General features: G+C 43.1%; 1 protein-coding gene across 1 annotated transcript in view; it reads right to left on the minus strand.

The window, feature by feature from the left end:
• Positions 1 to 1,206: 1,206 nt before the first annotated feature.
• Positions 1,207 to 15,281, minus strand: part of LOC129707655 (diphosphoinositol polyphosphate phosphohydrolase 2-like) — an 80,012-nt gene continuing 65,937 nt past the window's right edge. The window contains exons 3-5 of the mRNA XM_055652803.1: positions 13,156 to 13,200; positions 9,401 to 9,485; positions 1,207 to 3,376 (exon numbers count right to left, since the gene is read on the minus strand). Of these exons, the coding sequence (XP_055508778.1) occupies positions 3,171 to 3,376; positions 9,401 to 9,485; positions 13,156 to 13,200 (336 nt within the window). The 3' untranslated portion in view covers positions 1,207 to 3,170. The remainder of the gene's footprint in view (positions 3,377 to 9,400; positions 9,486 to 13,155; positions 13,201 to 15,281) is intronic.

Consider the following 15,281-nt stretch of genomic DNA (forward strand, 5'->3'; position numbering starts at 1 on the left):
ATCCTCCACATAGCAGGGTGGCAGTTCTTTCATTCAAGAGGCAGAGAATATTTATAAAGACAAGCTGGACTTCAAAAGGAAGCAGCAATTTTTGCATCGCATGGTGAATTTGGTATGGGATAATTAGTTTGTAGAGAAGGCAAACAAAATAAAGAAAATAAAGAAAGCAGGAAGATAAAAAGGGGTGAAAAAAAATTTAAATAAAATCTACGCAGTGTAGAAAGTTACAGATTTGGTACAAAAGCCAAAGTGGCTGTTATTTTATGTGTAGGAAAGAACTGCAGATGCTGGTTTAAATCGAATGCAGACACAAAATGCTGGAGTAACTCGGCGGGACAGACAGCATCTCTGTCGAGAAGGAATCTTCTCTGCAAAGATGCTGCCTGGCCCGGCTGAGTTACTTCAGCATTTTGTGGCTGCTATTTTAATTAGGAATAGGATTGGAGAGATGAACATAGCAAATAATCGCTGGAGATATTTATATTTTCAACTGCAGTTCAGTGAAACCTTGAAATGAAAGCCCATTGCTGCATCGCATCAGGTCAAGGATTCAAGCATTTCATTTCAAGATGATTTTAGTGGGGATGGTGAAGAAGTAGGGTAGAGGAATTCCAACCAGTTATCCAAATAATTAAAAACGGGCAATTCATTTCTCAAGGCATACACTTTGAAATCGAGTGTTGAACAAAACCACTCTTAGTGGATCTTTCAGTGTTTATTCCGAGCCTTTCCCAGAATTTAAGTGGAGAAACATTCATCAGCTACCACATTACCATTGTAAAGCACCAATGGAGAAAGTAATTTTCACATCTGTGGCTTGTTATACATATTAAAATTGAAACAGGATTAAAGATATTCTCCTGTGCAATGCAATCTTAAAACATTTAGTAGCCTGAAAGGCACGTCTAACAAAATGATGCTAACATAAATCAATGTATGGCTTTGGTTTTCAACACTATCTTACATATAAAAAGTATCATATCAACACTGCAAGTATTCATGCAAAAGTATTTATACATGTACAACCTAAACTAGACCACTCTGCTTGCAAAAGCAGAGTGCAATCGATTAACGCGCTGCACCATCTGCAAGGCCACGCCAATGTCCGTTTCATCTGAGGTCAGACGGCATTCCTGGAGACTGCGACGAGGGCACCTGTTCACACGTGCATACATGCAAGTAAATCAAACCACTCACAGAAGCAAGTGACATTGTTCAAAATTCAGTTTTATTCAAGACTATTAGTCTCATTAAGAAAATGATTTTTTTAAAATCAAATACAGTAGACTCTCTCAAATGGTGTCTTTGGGACCGTACAGAAAGATTGTAAGGTGATGGGTTTCTAGGACAGAGGTAGAAATCAACCGACAGTGAGGCACTGCAATGAAATGAAGCAATATTGAAAACTGCAGGCTGAGAGTGGAGAAGGCAGATTCATTCCCAGAAGTGATTTGGCTACTGTTTGCAATCACAATATTACAATTAAAATGCTTGTTGGCCACAGCGGAGGTGGGCGTTTGGGGAAAGTAATGGATTATTTCCATTGATACAAACCGGGATAGTGCTACATATTAGAAGGAATCTCTGCAAATCAACAGTGCTCCAGATACACACTGATGACAGGGCAAGTCTGTACTCCAGGCCTTTACTGCATTGGAAACACTCCACCTCCATTTTAATGGGGACTCCTATAACCAGGAGGGCAGATTGCTTGGGTCTGGATTACGATAATCCATAAAAGACAACTGCAAAATCTGCAGCATTGCCTTGCTTTTTCAAACAAACAAAAATAAAAATCTTCCTAGCAACTGTTGAAAACAAAAAAGAAAACTGTACCCCAATTCGTCCAAGCCACTTTAGCCAATCCCTGGCAAATCTAGCCCCCCTGGAGTGTTACTTTGTGTAAAACAGACCACCACCTTTTGCAATGAGCAAGGTACATGCATGTCAAATACAGACTTGCAAGCTTGCAAATTTAAACAAGACACATGAAAGGGAATTGAATGTTCAGGCGAAGGATATTTGAGGAACTTCCATCTTGCCCAGGCAATAATTAGATTCCATTCATCTTCTGAAGCATCCTCCACATAGCAGGGTGGCAGTTCTTTCATTCAAGAGGCAGAGAATATTTATAAAGACAAGCTGGACTTCAAAAGGAAGCAGCAATTTTTGCATCGCATGGTGAATTTGGTATGGGATAATTAGTTTGTAGAGAAGGCAAACAAAATAAAGAAAATAAAGAAAGCAGGAAGATAAAAAGGGGTGAAAAAAAATTTAAATAAAATCTACGCAGTGTAGAAAGTTACAGATTTGGTACAAAAGCCAAAGTGGCTGTTATTTTATGTGTAGGAAAGAACTGCAGATGCTGGTTTAAATCGAATGCAGACACAAAATGCTGGAGTAACTCGGCGGGACAGAAGGAATCTTCTCTGCAAAGATGCTGCCTGGCCCGGCTGAGTTACTTCAGCATTTTGTGGCTGCTATTTTAATTGTAATAGGATTGGAGAGATGAACATAGCAAATAATCGCTGGAGATATTTATATTTTCAACTGCAGTTCAGTGAAACCTTGAAATGAAAGCCCATTGCTGCATCACATCAGGTCAAGGATTCAAGCATTTCATTTCAAGATGATTTTAGTGGGGATGGTGAAGAAGTAGGGTAGAGGAATTCCAATCAGTTATCCAAATAATTAAAAACGGGCAATTCATTTCTCAAGGCATACACTTTGAAATCGAGTGTTGAACAAAACCACTCTTAGTGGATCTTTCAGTGTTTATTCCGAGCCTTTCCCAGAATTTAAGTGGAGAAACATTCATCAGCTACCACATTACCATTGTAAAGCACCAATGGAGAAAGTAATTTTCACATCTGTGGCTTGTTATACATATTAAAATTGAAACAGGATTAAAGATATTCTCCTGTGCAATGCAATCTTAAAACATTTAGTAGCCTGAAAGGCACGTCTAACAAAATGATGCTAACATAAATCAATGTATGGCTTTGGTTTTCAACACTATCTTACATATAAAAAGTATCATATCAACACTGCAAGTATTCATGCAAAAGTATTTATACATGTACAACCTAAACTAGACCACTCTGCTTGCAAAAGCAGAGTGCAATCGATTAACGCGCTGCACCATCTGCAAGGCCACGCCAATGTCCGTTTCATCTGAGGTCAGACGGCATTCCTGGAGACTGCGACGAGGTCACGTACAAAGTGGCTGTGTCGCCTGTGAGTGTGGAGACCACCGAGTTCCCGTTCGTGCTGGAGCAGGCCAGTTTCAGCTTTTCCAAGTACTCCGCATGTACTGGCTTGTGACACTGCAAGATCTTGATGGCATCTTCAACTTTAAACCATTCCCTTTTCCTTCCTGCAGAGGTGGGGAAGCGGCGACAAATGCAAACGTTACTGGCGGCAACGCAAGGGCATCTAACACATTTGTCAACAAACCACCATTGAATTCTCCAATTTTAGGTCATCCCCGACAATATGATGATCGTTTAACGGCACTGGGCTTGTACCCTCTGGAGTTTAGAAGAATGATGGAGGGGACTTCATTGAAACTTTTCAAACAGTGAAAGAGTTGGATAGAGTGGATGTGGAGAGGCCGTTTCCACTGTGGGGGACCAGAAGTCATAGCCTCAGAATTAAAGGATGTTCCTTTAGGACGAGGAGGAATTTATTTAGTCCGAGCGTGGTGAATCTGTGGGGTTCTTTGCCACAGAAGGCTGTGGAGGCCGTCAATGGATATTTTCAAGGCAGAAATAGATAGATCCTAGATTAGTATGGGTGTCGGGGGTTATGGGGAGAGGCAAGAGAAAGGAAGGAGATTTAGATCAGCCATGATTGAATAGTGGAGCAGACTTGATTCTGCTCACTTATGACCTTATAACCAATCCCTCCCTTTCTCTCCCCTCCTCTGCACATCACCTGGACTCTCACTTAGTTCCACCCTCCCGTCCTACTACGCTTCACAAGTTGCAATTCCTCAATCCTCCCTGGCCTTTGTTCTGACTATCTTTCTATCAAAAATTGGTGTCCACCATTTGTGTACATAATCATGAGAGAAATAGGTAATCAGTCTTTTGCCCAGAGTAGGGGAATCGAGATCTCATTTACTCAGTCACATGCTTGGCAGTCAGATAAATATGAACCTTATCTCAACCCAGGATCTTACACTGACAACTCTGAGATCCAACCGTTTTGAGTTTGAGATATTATTCACAGTATCATACCTCACAGCAATTAAATACAAATCAATGCAAGTCAAAGTGACCCACAGCACGGAGATCCCTCCACACTTGTTCTTGTTTAAGGCGGCACGGTGGGGCAATGGTAGAGTTGCTGCCTTACAGCGCTAGAGACCTGGGTAGGATCCTAACTACGGGTGCTGTCTGTATGGAGTTTGCACATTCTTCCGTGCGACTGCGTGGGTTTACTCCGGGTGCTCTGGTTTCCTCTCGCATTCCAAAGACATGCAGGTTTGTAGGTTAATTGACTCCCTAAATTGCCCATAGTGTGTAGGATAGAACTGGTGTACGGGTGATCGCTGGTCGACGTGGACTCGGTGGGCTGAAGAGCTTGTTTCCACACTGAAGATAGAGACAAAATGCTGGAGCAATTCTGCAGGACAGGCAGCATCTCTGGAGAGCAGGAATGGGTGACGTTTCGGTTCAAGACTCTTTGTGTCTATCTTCGATTTAAACCAGCATCTGCAGTTCATTCCTACACATACCGTTTCCACACTATATCACTATTGCCTAAAGACCAGGGGAACTCAGTCCCTTCTACCAGTACGTTCAGGTCCTAAATATATATCGCAAACAGCAGAGGTCCCAGCACGGATCCCTGTGGAACTCCACTGGTCATGGACCTCCAGCCAGAATATCTACCTTCCCCCTCACCCTCACCCTCTGTCTTCTATGAATAAGCCAGTTCTGAGTCTACATGACCAAGTCATCGCAAATCCTGTACATCTCTTCTGGATCAGCCTATCATGAAGGATCTTATCAAAAGCCTTATATCCATGTATACAACATCCACCGCCCTACCTCAATCAATTCCCTTCGTCACCTCCTCAATAAAAATCAAGTTAGTGAGACATGACCTGCTCTTCCAAACTCTTCTCTACCTCGAGATAGACAGATTGAGAAATGAACATGTCAGAGATGGAGCAAATAAATGAGAGCAGGTTGGAAGTAGATGGCAAATGTAATGAAATTCAAGTTCTGTAAAGATGCAAGATGCCATACCAATGCAGTTGGCAATGTATCAGAGAAAAAGTTGGGGGAGTGGTCCCACAAAAGAACGTTCTAAGCATCTGACAAAAAGACAGTTTATCTGAAGTTCCCATAGCTACATCTCTATTCTGGAGAAAGGGAACAAATAGGAGAAGTTGTGAGTGCAAGAACAAGTTCCAGGAATTGAATGCGTGTTTAGTTCAGAGATACAGCATGGAAACAGGCCCTTCGGCCCACTGAGTCCACACTGACCAGGGATCCCCATGCATTAGCACTATCCTACACTAGGGACATTTTTTACATTTATGCCAAGCCAATTAACCTATAAACCTGTATATCTGGAGTGTGGGAGGAATCTGAAGTTCTCGGCGAAAACCCATGCAGCTCACAGGGTGAATATACAAACTCTGTTCAGGCAGCGCCTGTAGACTGGATCGAACCCGGGTCTCCGGCGCTGTAAGGCAGCAACTCTACCGCTGCGCCACCGTGCCGCCCCCAAACAATGGTTGGCGGCACGGTGGCACAATGGCAGAGTCGCTGCCTTACAACACCGGAGACCCGTGTTTGATCCAGACTATGGGCGCTGTTTGTACGTTCTTCTTGGTGTATGTGTAAACTGTCCTGAGTGGGTAGGATAGTGTTAATGTGAGGGCTGATCGCTGGTCGGTGCGGTGTCAGTGGGCCGAAGGACCCGTTTCCACACTGTATCTCTAAATTAAACTCCGAGTGTGTTGCAGAGTGGTTAGGCCTACGTTTGAGGGAAAAAGGGAGGGCCTCCGATCTTTCTGATGTGGGATGGAGGTGTAAAGGGAGTGAACATTACAATGAGCCAGCTGGGACCAGTGAATCGGAAACTGTCAAAGGTCATTGGGAGTATCACGGAGGGTAGAAGGGACTGGACCTTGGAAAACAGGATCGAGTCAAGGCAGGAAGTTTGCCAGGGCAACAGTAGGCTGAAGCAACGGGACAATGCTGTATATGGACCTCAGGTAGGAGGTGGAGCAGTCAGTGCAGAATTGGGGCACCACTAGGCTGATTACCTAAACATTCAGCCTGATCAGCTTTGATCCAAAATGTTAACTGGTTTCTCTTTCCACAGATGCTGTTTAATTGACTTGAGATTTAGTTTAGAGATACAGCACGGAAACAGGCCCTTCGGCCCACCGAGTCCGCGCCGACCAGCAATTCCCGCACATTAACATCATCCTACACACACACTAGGGACAATTTTACACATACACCAAGCCAATTAACCTGCACGTCTTTGGACTGTGGGAGGAAACCGAAGATTTCGGAGAAAACCCACAGAGGTCATGGGGAGAACGTACAAAATCCGTAGACAGCACCCGTAGTCAGGATGGAACCCGGGTCTCTGGAGCTATAAGGCACCAACTCTACTACTGTGCCACCAACATTTCTGACTTGTTTCACCAGGAGCATGATCCAAGGATCACCTTTAAGAGTAGGAAAGTCATCAAATTCAAAAACTTGTACCTAGGACCAGTAAAGTGCAATTAATTTGTCTCCATCGCCACACATTTCTGGCTGAGCCAGTTCCATCTCAGGTTAATGATCCCACCGCACAATACTGGCAGGGAATTCAACAACATTAATTGCCTTTAACAAGCAGAGGCTGTATGCGTTGTTGACTTAGTAGTTTGTACCTGCATGCAGTACCTTCTATTAACTGAAGCATTTAGAATGGCACTGTACAGTTCCCAAACGAGCCACCACATTTCACTATAAAATGGAGGGAAGTTCATCGATGACACAAGGGAGATGCTTGTGCTAAGATCGTCTTTAAGAGGAGAGTCTTTCAAGATGTCGCACGCAGAAAAATAAATAAATTAATCAGGATGGAACAATTCATTTCAAGCTCAATCCATCAAATCACTAATCTTACATTGGTGTCTTTGGACCTTGCTCTCATTATCACTGCTAAATTATATTATGCCAAGTTTGGTTTTAATTACAGCCCAATAAAATGCTAAGCGAAACTTCAACTTTTGAATGTGTAGGAAGAAACTGCAGATGCAGGTTTAAACTAAAGATAGACACAATGCTGGAACAACTCAGTGGGTCAGGCAGCATCTCTGGAATAGAGGAATTGGTGACGTTTTGGGTCGGGACCCTTCTTTGAAACAGAACCTGAAACGCCACCTATTCCTTTTCTGCAGAGGTGCTGCCTGGTCCGCTGAGTTACTCCAGGGCTGTGTATCTATCTTGAACTTTTGAATGCTTTTAAATATCCTTAATAATTTCACAACCCACTTGGTATTACAGAGTGCAATCAACCAAAACTATTTTGGGATCACTTTACAAGGCCAAGATAAAGCCGTATTTTTTGTGGGCTTCTCAAATTTCATCCTGAATGCTTTATCTTTTTGATAGCAATTATTTTTACATACGACTCCCCTGAATACAACTGCTAAATACTGAAGTCTAGGATGGTTTGGAAACATTATTTAGGTAGTCACCAGCAATACTGCTACAAGCTGGAAACTAGCCCAAAAGAGCACTTGCTTTCAGTGTTAGGGAGATGGTGGTAGGAAGAGCAAGGTTGCTGATCATGTCAAAGAGCAAGTTTGCTGCATGATACTTTGGCCAGTTATTAGGTAGGATTTTATCACATTAGGGTCTGTGCTTTTGAAACTGTGCCACAGATGAACATGCACCTTGATCATCTGCACTTAAAAAAACACAGCACTAAAACAAATATGATTGTTGAGTTTAGTTTGTCAAGCTTTTGTTGCGTGCTAACCAGTCAGCGGAAAGACAATACAGGATTACAATTGAGCCACCCACAGTGTACAGATACATGATAATGGGAATAACACTTAGTGCAAGATAAAGTCCAGTAAAATCCAATTAAAGGTAGACTGAGGGTTTTCAATGAGGTGAACAGAAACTAGTTGGTGATAGGATGGTTCAGTTGCCTGATAACAGCTGGGAAGAAACTGTCCCTGAATATGGAGGTGTGCGTTTTCACACTTCTGTACCAATTGCCTGACTGGAGAGTGGAGAAGAGAGCATGGCCAGGGCTTGATTACGCTGGTGGGCTTGGGTTGCATCAAAATCAGTGATGTTTTCTCCAGGTAATAACTTGATTTAACAAGCTGCTTTTAGGCAAGTTCACAAGAAATCGGAGCGAGCTACATGGCTTAAGCTGAAGCTTGCTTCGCCATGCTACAAGGTCAAGGCAGATTTCACCTTGGTCATAGACCATACCACACTACAATACAGGCACACGCTCTTTGGCCCACAATGTCTGTGCTGAACACGATTCCAGGATAAACTAATCTCATCTGCTGCACATGATCTTTCTTCCACTTTTGTAGCGCTCCCTGTAATCCTTTGACTGCCACAGGCCGAATGTCTATTTTGACCCCAAATCTGTCGGTAACTCAGCTTTCAGGGATAGTGGTCCAGAAACATATGATTTAATTAATTACCCCCCCCCCCCCCCCCGTCCATTCTGAGCTTTTATCCTGAAAAATGTGGCTTCCCCTTACGAGAGGGAACATCCTTTCAGCATTAAAGCTGCATCAAAACCTCATGCTTCAAAAAGATCACCTCTGATCTGTTTTAAGTCCAGTGAGGTTAGGCTTAACTTACTCAACCTTTTCATCACAAGACAGTTCCAGGAATCAACCGAGTGAAGCTTCTCCAACCATATCCCCCTCATATTCATCCTCCAGAAAGAGGATCATGATGACTGGGTTTGAATTGAACTCGGGGATTTTTCTTTGTACCAAGGTTCTGCATTTATTTCTGCTGAAAATCCATCTAGCACACCGCCTGTGGATGCGACATTATTCGTAAATCAACCACGTTATCTCGGAGAGCGGACACAAAGTGCTGGATTAACTCAGCGGGTCAGACAGCATCTCAGGAGAACATGGATACATGATGTTTTGGGTCAGACTGATCATGAATGCTCCAGGGATGCTGCCCGACCCACTGAGTAACTCCAGCATTTTGTGCCCTCTTTTATAAGCCAGCAACTACAGTTCCTGGTCTCTACATCTGATCTAGGAATGGTTTTCTGCAGGGCTGTATGTGGTATCTTGAAGCTTGGAGGTACAACAGCTCCAGGGTTAATGTATGATTGTCTGTTGCATCACCAGCTATGATAAAAAATATTTGACACTTACCAATATTAACCGAATCTTCCCAATCTTCTAGAATCTCCGTCACTATGAGAATATACACGTAGGTCCTGTGCTTTCGGTCTCTATTCTATTGGAGAGAAAGACAGTAAAGAGCAATTGTACAGAATCTACAGATCATGTGGCCAACATGCTGCTAATGTTTCTCTGTGCATCTGAGAGCCAAGTCTCAATCTCCAGTTACTGAATGCCTACATATATAAAGATGCATTTTGTAATCAGATTATACTGTCTTCAAACATTGGTCAGAAGAACTGATCTAAAAAAGAACAGGGCATGAGGAGGGGAGAGAGAAGAACAAAAAAAGGTAAAAAATGAAGAGCAAGAGGCAGCAGTATTTGTCGATATATTTTCATTCGCACATCATTTTAAATTTGATACGAGTCAGTGACAGATCTGCCCCATAATCACTTCAATCATGGAAAGTCAAGCCAAATTACTTGCAATTGTTGTCCAAGTTCAAGGATAAAGGGGAAATCCTTTAGGACCGAGATGAGAAAAACATTTTTCACACAGAGTGGTAAATCTCTGGAACTCTGCCACAGAAGGTAGTTGATGCCAGTTCATTGGCTATATTTAAGAGGGAAGTTAGATGTGGCCCTTGTGGCTCAAGGGATCAAGGGGTATGAGAGAAGGCAGGTACAGGATACTGAGTTGGATGATCAGCCATGATCATATTGAATGGCAGTGCAGGCTCGAAGGGCCGAATGGCCTACTCCTGCACCTATTTTCTATGTTTCTAAATGCAGAACTCAAAATGTTTGTTGTGCAAATGGACACAACTAGATAATAGTTTTCCACAAGTAGGTAGTTACACATTGTTTTTCTGAACATAAGCTTCTTTCAAGGATTTGATAGAATTCTTTGAACATAAAAAGTTGACTAAAAAATAACTGCACAAAGTTAACAGAAAAAGGGAAAGAGACACGGATCCAACAGTTCAGAATATTATTATGGAATAAAAGTGATCATGTTATAGAAAAAAAATTCAAGTTGAAAGAAAGAAAGAGGTCTTAGAATTAACATCTTACTATCTTTAGGTAAATAGGGCACAGAAATGAAAACATGGAGTCTCCAGATTCAGATGGTACACACCTCAAAATAATTAGAGAGACAGCAAAAGCCAAAAACGCCAGCAATCTGACAATTAACGAAAATTGAATGAAATAAGTGAGATGTTCAATGCAGATTTAAAAAGGCAAGACAAAATTGAAAATAAAACCTGCAGATGCTGGAAATCCAAAATAAAAATAGATAATGGCGGCACGGTGACAGCGGTAGAGCCAGAGTCTCGGGTTCGATCCAGACTACAGGTGCTATCTGTACAGAGGTTGTATGATCTTTCTGTGACCGCATGGGTTTTCTCTAGATGCTCTGGTTTCCTCCCACATTCCAAAGCCATGTTGTATTGTATTCAAATTTATTGTCATTGTCTCAATTTGAGACATATGGGTTTGTAGGTTAGTTGGCTTTGATAAAAATGGTAAATTGTCCCTAGTCTGTGCAGGGGATCACTGGTCAGCACAGACTCGGTGGGCTGAAGGACATGTTTCCGTGCTGAACCTATACTCTAAACTTTGCTGGAAGTGCTGTGTATCAGGCAACCTCCATTTCTCTTTTTACAGATGCTCTGACCTGCAGATTGCTCCCAGCATTTTCTGCTTTAAAGGGGTAGAATTGTTGATTAGATGTTCCAAAAGAACAGTTGCAAGGATTGATGGGGTGGAGGGGGAAAGGACAGGATTGTTTTGAATTTTGCGGTAATTGTAATCTTACTACCACATTCAAAAAAGAGGGGCTGGCCAAGTTTGTGGCATTAAAGGAATGGGGGAAAAAAAAAAAAAAATGATGAACGTATTAGTACAACTGGCAGATGTAATGGTAATCTTAGTATCCGATATCCAGAAAAGTGATCAGTACAGTAAACCCTCGTTCTAATGGACCAGGGGGGAAGGGGGTGGGGAAATTGCGATTGTCCACTATTGCCGAGTGAGGGATTATCATTGTATGTGGTTGAAACAAAGAACTGCAGAGGATGGTTAGTCTTCCCTCCCACCCATCGCTTTGTCCGCTCCACTGCCGCATCCGCCTCGGTGGAATATTTCAGTAACCCCAGGGACAGAGGGAAAAGCAAAACAAAAGATGCCAAGTGGACAGAGCAACGGGAGACGGGGAAGGTGGTGGTAGAGGAGAGAGTGGCAGAGTGAACAAAGTGGCGGGAGAAGGGGGAGGAGGCTGCGATGGAGAGGCAGAGAGGACAATGCGATGACCAACAGAAAGAAGTGATAGGGGGCGAGAGGGGAGGGAGCCCCACGATGCCCGAGCCCTTCCCATCAGAGGCGGCTGCCTGAGGAAAGCGCCGTCCCCAAGGACTACAATGCGAGCTGCAACAGCTGCATCAACTGGACCATGCGGCGGGGCAAGAAGGGCTCGCTGGTGCACCATGCGAGCCCGAGGTGGTGTCAGAAGCCAGGGCTGGACAGGCCGTGCAAGACGGGGATAGGTCAGCAAGCCCGTCCATTGTGGCCAAAATCCGTTATAAAGGGGTCCGTTAAAACAAAGGTTTATTGTACATTGATTTTGAGAGCTTCAGCGAGTGCCAGGAAGGAGGTGGTTGCAAATAATTTTACTTTGAAGAATGTGAATATACAGTTTATTACAAATGTTAAGGCAAGGAAATTAATGGACATATTCTGAATGATTTATACCACATTGATGTGCAGTAATGAAATCAATGAACTGATAGACTAAACCAAAAACGCCGGTAAGGCAACAAATGAGGTGATGAAAGAGAATCAAACACAGATGACCGAGCAAATGCAATGGCTTGGTATTAAGAGAACAATGTGAATACTCTGCAGTTTCTGCTTGCTGATGACAATGGTTATTACTCCTACTTAGTGCGTTCAGAATGACCACGCCGAGAACAAGTTCCCTAGCGGCGCCTGCTAAATACCAAGGCAAGATTTGGTAAAACTGAGCAAAATTAAACATTAATAGACTGCTGAAGGTACAAGGGCACCCAATGACAGTCACAAGGTACACATTAGAGAAAAATCTTTGAATTAAGAAGCTGGTTGTTAGGATTTAGGAATGCTTTGGTGCGGTTAATGTTCTGGACATTTTTTTTCAGCAAATGAATATTGAAGTTGGGAGGTCATGTTGCAGTTATACAAGACGTTGGGTGAGGCTGCATTTAGACTATTGTGTTAAGCTCTGGGCACCATGTTATAGGAAAGATGTTGTTAAGATGGAAAGGGTACAGAGAAGCATTACACGAATGTTGCCAGGACTTGAGGGTCTGAGCTATAGGGAGAGGTAGAGCAGGAGGATGAGGGGCAATCTTATAGAGGTATACAAAATCATGAGAGGAATAGATCAGGTAGATGCACAGAGTCTCTTGCCCAGAGTAGGGGAATTGAGAACCAGAGGACATAGGTTTAATGTGCAGGGGGAAAGATTTTATAGGAATCAGAGTCATCATTTTTTCACACAAAGGATGGTGGTTATCTGGAATGAGCTGCCAGATGTGGTAATTGAGTCAATGACTATCGCAACGTTTAAGAAACATTTAGACAGGTACATGGATAGGACAGGTTTAGAGGGATGAGGGCCAAACGCAGGCAGGTGAGACTAGTGTAGATGGGACATGTTGGTCAGTGTGGGCCGAAGGGCCTGTTTCTAAGCCGGTATGACTCTATGAAAAGATAAATGCAAGCATTGAAGAATAACAAACTCACCTCAAATATTCCCAGTAGTCTTCCCAACTTTCCTTTTACTCCAGCCTGCACAATTAAAACAAAAAGTTGAATTATCTGTATCACAGGCCCTCTAAAAACATATTTCACAAATTCTGCATAGCGAGAATGTATAAATCGAAAAAACATTACAGTTTCCAATAAACTAGATTCACCTGGCAGCGCTGGACTGATGATCATTTACTGACTTTGAAAGGGTTGTATATGATATAAGTACGCAGTTACTGTGAGGTAATGGGATGGGATCAAGATATTCATTGCTCTGGAAGTCTCCGCTTCAGTGTGCATGTTGTGCCAACTCAGAGAGGCTTTGGCTAGTCAGAGAGTCTGATAGCATAGAAACCGACCCCATGGCCTAACTTGCCAACATGCCCCATCTACACTAGTCCTACCTGCCTGTGTTCTGCATCTATCCCTCTGACTCTATCCTATCCGTGTACCCGTCTAAATGTTTCTTCAATGTTGCAATAGTTCCTGCCTCAACTACCTCCTCCAGCAGCTCGTTCCATACACAAACCACTTTGTGTGAAAAAGTTACCCCTCAGGTTCCTATCAAAATCTTTTCTCCCTCACCTTAAGCCTATGTCCGCTGGTTCTCAATTCCCCTACTCTGGACAAGAAACTGCGCATCTATCCCATATTCCTTCATGAGAAGAGATGGGGTATTCCTCTCCTTTCATTCCTCTCCTCGCACTCTAAAATGCCCAATAACTTTCTTTCAGTCCACTTTTGGATCGTACATTTGAATTTACCTCCACTACTACTGCAGACCCAAGTTTGCTTAGATTTTAAAAAGTTTCCTCCTGTTATTCTTGGTTCTATAGCCAAAAATCCTTCAACCCAAGATCTCCAGTTTGTAAACCCTTGTGCCTAGATGAGTGGTTTATTTTTATCCCCCATCGAATCAAAATCTGAGCAACTTCCTGCGTAATCCAGCATTACCAGGAGAACCACCCTCACCTCTCTAGTTTACTTTTGTTTATTGTCACGTGTACCCTGGGTACATTTTGGTTAATCTGCACCCTGTCCAAGGCTTCCATATCTTCCCCAGTGTGTCGCTTAGAATAGTAGTAGAATACTAGCGGCCACAGTACTCCAGTAGCAGCCAAGCAATTGTTTTACACAAGTCATACATTACATTGTGCAGGAAGGAACTGCAGATGCTGGTTTAAACTAAAGATAGACACAAAAAGCTGGAGTAACTTAGTGGGTCAGCGGAGAAAAGGAATAGGTGACATTTCGGGTTGAGACTCTTCCTCAGCCTGAGAGTCAGGGAAATGACAGATTATGGATGGCACATAGAACAAATGAATGAAAGATATGCATTGCTCATCGCAGCTTCCTTGCACTTGTCATTTACACCTTTTTATAAATCCATAAGCTTGTGTTTAAAAAAAAAAAAAAATTCTTGATCAACCCTACCAATTTTCATAGATGAACATAAGAACATATACCCCACAGAGGCTGTGAGCAGTGCGGCTAGTTGAGGTGCTGCCTCGAAGCTCAAGCAACCTCGGCTCAACCCTGACCTCTAGTGCTGCCTGTGTAGTATTTGCACTGTCTGAAGAAGTCTGTCTGAAGAAAGGTCCTGACCCGAAACATCACTTATCCATGTTCCCCAGAGATGCTGCCTGGCCTGCCGAGTTACTCCAGCACCTGTCTTCAAAAAAAATACAAACCAGCATCTGATGTTCCTAATTTCTCCATTTGCACTTACGTGTTTGCACAGATCCAAAGGTACTTTATTGTCACCTGTACCCTAGAAGAGTGTTCTTTTTTTGCATACTGTTCAGAAGCAAACTGGGGGGGGGGGGGGGGGGGGGGGGGGGGGGGGGGGGGGGGGCTTAGGCGTTGCAATACTTTATAGCACTGTATGTAAGTCTGTGTGTGGGTGTCATGACCGATGTTGCAGTCCGTCTGCCTTTTTTTAATTAATTTTTGTCCCGTTGAATGTAGTTTGTTGTGGTTTCTATATTGTTTTTAGCTGTGTATATGCGGGGGAAACTTTTAATCTCTTCCCTGTATGGGTGACCCTACCGTTTCCCTGTCGGGTCTCCATTGTTGTTGGGGCCTAGCACCGTGGAGCGGCCTCCAACCGGAACGACCTG

Source organism: Leucoraja erinacea, chromosome 22 (genome assembly GCF_028641065.1).
Source record: "Leucoraja erinacea ecotype New England chromosome 22, Leri_hhj_1, whole genome shotgun sequence".
Lineage (NCBI taxonomy): Eukaryota > Metazoa > Chordata > Chondrichthyes > Rajiformes > Rajidae > Leucoraja > Leucoraja erinaceus.